General features: G+C 35.4%; 1 protein-coding gene across 1 annotated transcript in view; it reads left to right on the forward strand.

The window, feature by feature from the left end:
• NEK10 (NIMA related kinase 10) overlaps positions 1-3,388 on the forward strand; it is a gene marked incomplete at its 3' end in the record, with an annotated part of 310,503 nt that extends 307,115 nt beyond the window's left edge. The window contains exon 37 of the mRNA XM_082847516.1: positions 3,340-3,388. Coding sequence (XP_082703642.1) covers positions 3,340-3,388 — 49 coding nt within the window. The remainder of the gene's footprint in view (positions 1-3,339) is intronic.
• Between the last annotated feature and the right edge of the window lie 2,612 nt (positions 3,389-6,000).

The raw sequence follows: 6,000 nt of genomic DNA on the forward strand, positions 1-6,000 counted from the left end.
TCCATTAGTCATCTTTTGAGGCCTTTTTCCCCAGAGGACGTTAGTTCCCTGGCATTTCTGGCCTTCTGTAAGGGTGGACAAAGCAGATTCTAGAGACCAGAGATATCCTCAGGAAAAGAAACGCAGGTGCTGGCCGTAAGGAATCAGGCCAGCGTGCTTTGAAAGAGGGGATATGGGCGCTGACAGTGTCTGCTATACATGAGCTGTCTCTTGACTTTTCCAAGGAGCCCACTCATAACAGAAGCATCAAATTGACCATGAGTAACCACTTACACATCCTATATGGCCAAAGTTGCCTTAGGAGACATAGTCCAGTGGAGTTTGTTTTCCCTAAGTGGGCTTTTCTACCTGGAGGAATAACCTTCCTGTCTAGCTAATGAAACTATCTGTTGACCACTATTTAAAGGATTCTAGAAGTCTTCCCCAAAGATAACTGTTAGCCGTGGAAAGAGAAAGAGGTCTCAAGAACATTCTATTAAGGTCATTATATTGAAATTAGAATATTTTTTGAGGTTAGATTAGCCTTTTTTTTCCCTGTTTCAATGAGTTGTTCTTATGAATCACAGATAAGATTATTCAGCTGCTTGCTCTTTTGGCTTGATAATATATTTCCAAAATACTATCTTTGTACATTTAGTCCTGTTGTGATTTGTAACCACAGAGAAATGATGAGTAATTCTCATTTTCCAAGGGTATATTGTTAATAGAAATAACCATCTCCATTATAACTCTTCTCCCCCCATCCCTGGAGGGATTTTGGATTTTCATTTTTTCCTCTTGATCTGAGTACATCCAGCCTTCCATGGATAGTATGAATGTCTCTGTTCTTGACTCTCAGCAACTTATTATTTCAAGTGCCATTGGCTTGTAGTGGGGCAAAAGTCATGCTTATCATTTTTTTAATCACATTTTCTCAGAGACTCAGGATCATGGGCAATGGATGTCTTCAAATTTTTGCAGAAAATCAGCTAAATATAATGAAAAAACAGGGGTGTAAGGAACTTCGGGAAGCTCTTATAAGAGCTCTTATTTTTCCTTTTTTAGAAATAGTAATTCCAGTCTTATTTTGAAATTTATGGTTATCCTTTTCAATTCTACAGTTATTAAGTTTTTAAAAAATCAAACATTACTTCTACTTTCAAAGACATATTCCTGTATTAAAAGAAATTGCAGATTTTCTTCTTATGGTAAATAGACAATAAGAGGCCTAATGACAAAGGTGAAAATTTATTTACAGTTATATTCAGAATTGTGAATATAATATGAAGATATGATTTAAATGATCAAGTTAAAGTAATATATGATGGAAATGACATCAAATTTTCTTAAAATGTTCCAAATAAAAATGAATCATCCATTTAAAAATCCATATAACCAGGGGCTTCTCTGGTGGCGCAGTAGTTGGGAGTCCTCCTGCCGATGCAGGGGATGCGGGTTCATGCCCCAGTCTGGGAAGATCCCACATGCTGCAAAGCGGCTGGCCCATGAGCCATGGTCACTGAGCCTGTGCGTCCGGAGCCTGTGTTCCACAATGGGAGAGACCACAACAGTGAGAGGCCCGTGTACAGCAAAAAAAAAAAAAATCCATATAACCATGATACTCCCTTTTCAGCTCCTAATAGCAGTGATAGCATATATAATTGGGGGAGACAGTTTTCACGGTTTACCAGTGAAAATAACCTTTGGTTGTGCTTAAAGCCATTACTTGTTTACCGATGTTCCCAATTAGTTTCCAAGAAGTAACTCAGGCTCCACATAGAAGTACCTAATACTTCACAAACTGAAAGTGTACATAATTCCAAATATGAATCAGATCAGCTGTGACAGTCATGATTTTTCCGTACTCAAAGGATAGAGGATGCTAAATATCACAGGACATGTAGAGGTAATTAGAATCAGTACTTAGAATCAGTAGAATGTATTTTCCCAAATAGGTTTTGTAAATAGCCAATATTATCAAAGATGATAATAGATGTTATATGAAAAATAAAGTTCCATGACCAAATATATTTGGGAAACCCTGAATGTACATTTTTCCATTTTGGGAGAATGTTGACACACATGACTATATTGAAAACTTTGAGATATACTTTAGGAAAAAAGTCTGTTGACCTTGTTTACCCAGTGAATTTCCATCTTTTACTTGGAACACAAGTTGAGAAAACCTTCCCTAGCAATGTGGTTTGAAATAAGAAACATTGTTTTAACTCCTCCACCAGTATCTAGTCAGATCTTCTATTGTTCTCATAATCATCATCATCATCTTAATTGTCATCACAGCCATCATTGCAAAATACTATTAAATGATCCTGATTAATAACCATGCAAAGGGAATTACATACATAAGTCCTGTATTCCTCAAGCTTACAGCTTAAGACTGTCAGTTCAAACCTATACACACATCTACAAAGCATCCAGACAGCAGCTAAAGCATTAAGCCAAGACATGGAACATTTCAGCTTAGATCATAGGGTTTATGTTTAGTTAGGGTTAGAGAGATGCTATTCTCAAATGGAAAGTCTCAGGATAAGGCCATTATCTAGCTATTAGCTGTCTTTGGGGAAGATACCTAGAACTGTTATAAGTAATGGTGAGACTGCTTAGGCAGTTGGTAGGAAGAATGTCTCAGTCACAACATACTGCATTAAAGAAAGTGATAACAAAAATAGAAACAGCAGCAAGGAGCCCTAACCTAAATGAGGGATTTGGGAAGGGGAAGTAGAACTGAGTTGAGATTGCAAGGAAAATGAAACAAGGTCAAAATAAACTGGGCCAGCCCCAGGTGGGCTCTATTTGTGGTCATTTGCAGGGATGTATGATTACCTATATTTTGCACACATTAATATTTAGCTTCCTTACCAGAAGGATACAGCCTGGCGTGCCTTCATTTTATCACTGTTCTAATGAGAGTGAAACTGTTGAGTTTTGTGAATGAATAGATGACCAGCATACCATTCTTTTATACTTAGGGGCACATATTAATATTTTACTTTGTAACAATGAAATATGTGTTGAGAGAAAAAGAAATCTACATTGAATCAACTTGCATTGCTTTAAAATAGGCATTTAATGTACAGGTTACTTTGGATGGGTATTAATTTTTCCACTGTAGGATTATTAGTTCCTATTACATTTATAATTTGAGAAAGAAAATGCTAGCACTGAACTTCAGCAAAAGTCAACTTTCTAAAAATCTCCCCATTCCATCATGTTTAGAATCACCTTTTTATTCATTGTGATTTATTTATTTATATACCTGAGCTACTGCTTTTGAAACTGAATATGTGAACTAAAATATTTGAGACTGTAGAGAACTTCTTCCACTTTTGAATCTTCTAGGTATCACTCCTATCCATGGGGGACCAAGAATCACCCAACCAAAAGATGAAAGCGCTGCATTTTGAATGGACTTGATTTTCCCAGTGAAGATCAAGTTCTGGACTTCAACCACTACTGGCAAGATGCCCAAAGATTGGGTGCTGCTAAAAGAGTGTGGAAGAGAAAAGACCAACATACCATGGTGCCTGCAGGACCTCTTTCTGGAGGTCCAGTGCTAAGAGGCTTCATCCTTAGGACACATGTATACAGGATGACAGTGTGCTTCTGGGAGAAAATGCTGCAAAATTCATCTGTGAGAAGAAAACCCACTCCTTGCAGAACTTTCCTCCAAGTTAAAAAAAAATACTTGTCATATTTTTCAAAGGAATCTACTTAGAATTGCTGAAACTATGTTTAAACGCATCTATGTATAAAAGATAGTTTTAGATAAAGAAAATTATAGAACTCAGAACAGTAATATATTGGGTGATTCACTGTATCCCTCAATGTTTTTAATCTTAAAAGAAATTCAGAATATGTGATCGAATTATTTTGTAGTTTTATTTGTTTGTTTTAATGAAAAGATTGGTTTTCTCTTAACCAGTTGGGTACTAGTGGTCTTGAACAGTATTTGTAACCTTGCACAGCCTCTGGGAATAACAGTCAAATTGTCATATTTAAGCTAAGAACGTATTGATGTATAGTTTGTGTATATGTATATATGCATAGGGGGAGGAGGAAGGTTTTGATTAGGCTAATGTTTTGCTGCTAATCAAACTCATAGTGTTTTTAGGACACTTTGAAGAGTCATAGAGTCTATGAAAGAGATGCAATATTCCATATTCCAAGTCCTGCCTAACTGAAATTACCAACATTGCTTTTAAATTTTTTATTGCTTGAGAATTTGAAATGAAAATAAGTTATATAATAAAATATAAATGTCTTCTTTATTCATTGAAACGTCTCTAGAAAAGAGAACCCAGAGCACCAAAACAGTGTCCCATTCCTGTGTGGGGATAATTTATGGTGAAAATTCTCTAGGTTCTTATTGGGCTAAAATCTCTTCAACTGGCTTCTTATAACTGGTATAATGTCAAGAAATTATTGCCAAATCAGACTGCACTTCTAACTACTTAAGAAGATTTTAAATCTATATAATTAGTAATCTGAAAGCTGAAATTATGCTTTTTATTTACTTCTCACTACGTTCTATCTTATTTACATTGATATATTTTTAGTATGATCAAATAAAATTTAGTACTGTGGTTGAAACACAATAATCTTTTCTATAGTATGGAAAAATCTCTTAATGTGAATCCATACTATTTTTACAGTTAGTATGTTTAGTACTTAAACTATATCCTATTCTCTTTAACCCATTCCTTTGAAAATTACCAGTGAATCCTTGTCTTTAAGCCAAATTAATAATTACAAACACACTGTAATTTAAAGTAATAGTTGAGAATACAGCAATGAAAATTTTCAGTTTTAGCTTTCAACCAAATTCATCCACATGTGAAATTTACATGTGAAGTCAAAAGACTATGATATTGTTGATTTAAACCAGGAAAAATTCTATTTCTATTCCAGCTTAACTTGAACCTACATGATTATATTTTATCTCTTTTCATGTATGGAATGGGCACATGTCTTTATTGTACAGGAGGCACAGGCCTAGAGGGGCACAAATTTTCATTGTGATAGAAACCAGTATTTAGAAACAAACCAAGCTATAGGGTGAAAGTTTGAACTATAAAGTTCTTCTCAAATGGTGTAGAAAAGCATAGTATTCAGAGGTCACACCTTGGTAAGAAAAGAGAAATTGCTTATTTGAAGGTGTTTTTAAATGCATAAAAATTTTTTAACATCTTTATTGGCGTATAATTGCTTTACAATGGTGTGTTAGTTTCTGCTTTATAACAAAGTGAATCAGTTATACATATACATATGTTCCCATATCTCTTCCCTCTTGTGTCTCCCTCACTCCCACCCTCCCTATCCCACCCCTCTAGGTGGTCACAAAGCACTGAGCTGATCTCCCTGTGCTATAATGCATAAAATTTTAAATGCATACCTTATTGACCAGAAAGGGAGCAAAATGTTTCCAACTAACTTCTAGACCATACAAATGGCAGGTATTATGCTAGAAGTTAGTAAGAATTAACAAAAATAAGCAAACGAATGTCTTTTTCAACAGCAACTTTAGGCCCATCAACAGCTCTAAGCTGATAGATGCATTCTTTTGCCAAAATGATATATTCTTAAACTACGACAGTCACTGAATCAGCATTCTCCCAGTGCAAGACCAAGACTTTAAGGGAAGGTTAGGCACTGGTAAGGGAAGTGTTTTGTGCAGGGGGTCACATCCCAGCAAGGAGGTTAACAAGGAGCCCCTTCCCTTCACAGTAAAACAATGATCATTTTGTTTTGACTATCTAAACTGTCTTCTAGTGCAAAGTTGTTACTTGAACTTAGTAGGCCTCATTCTTTTCCTGATTGCATTTCAATTTTTTCTCTTTATTTTATATAATTTTTAAATTCTTTGTTGTGCAATGAAATCTCTGTGATTTCATCTAATTCTAAGTCGCTGAATATTTGTATGGGACAGATTATGAATCAGCCTTCTCAGATCATTTTTGATACACAAAATACTTGTTGATTTTGTTTTGACTTCCCTGGTGG

The sequence above is a fragment of the Leucopleurus acutus genome (assembly GCF_964270905.1).
Source record: "Leucopleurus acutus genome assembly, chromosome: 10".
NCBI lineage: Eukaryota > Metazoa > Chordata > Mammalia > Artiodactyla > Delphinidae > Leucopleurus > Leucopleurus acutus.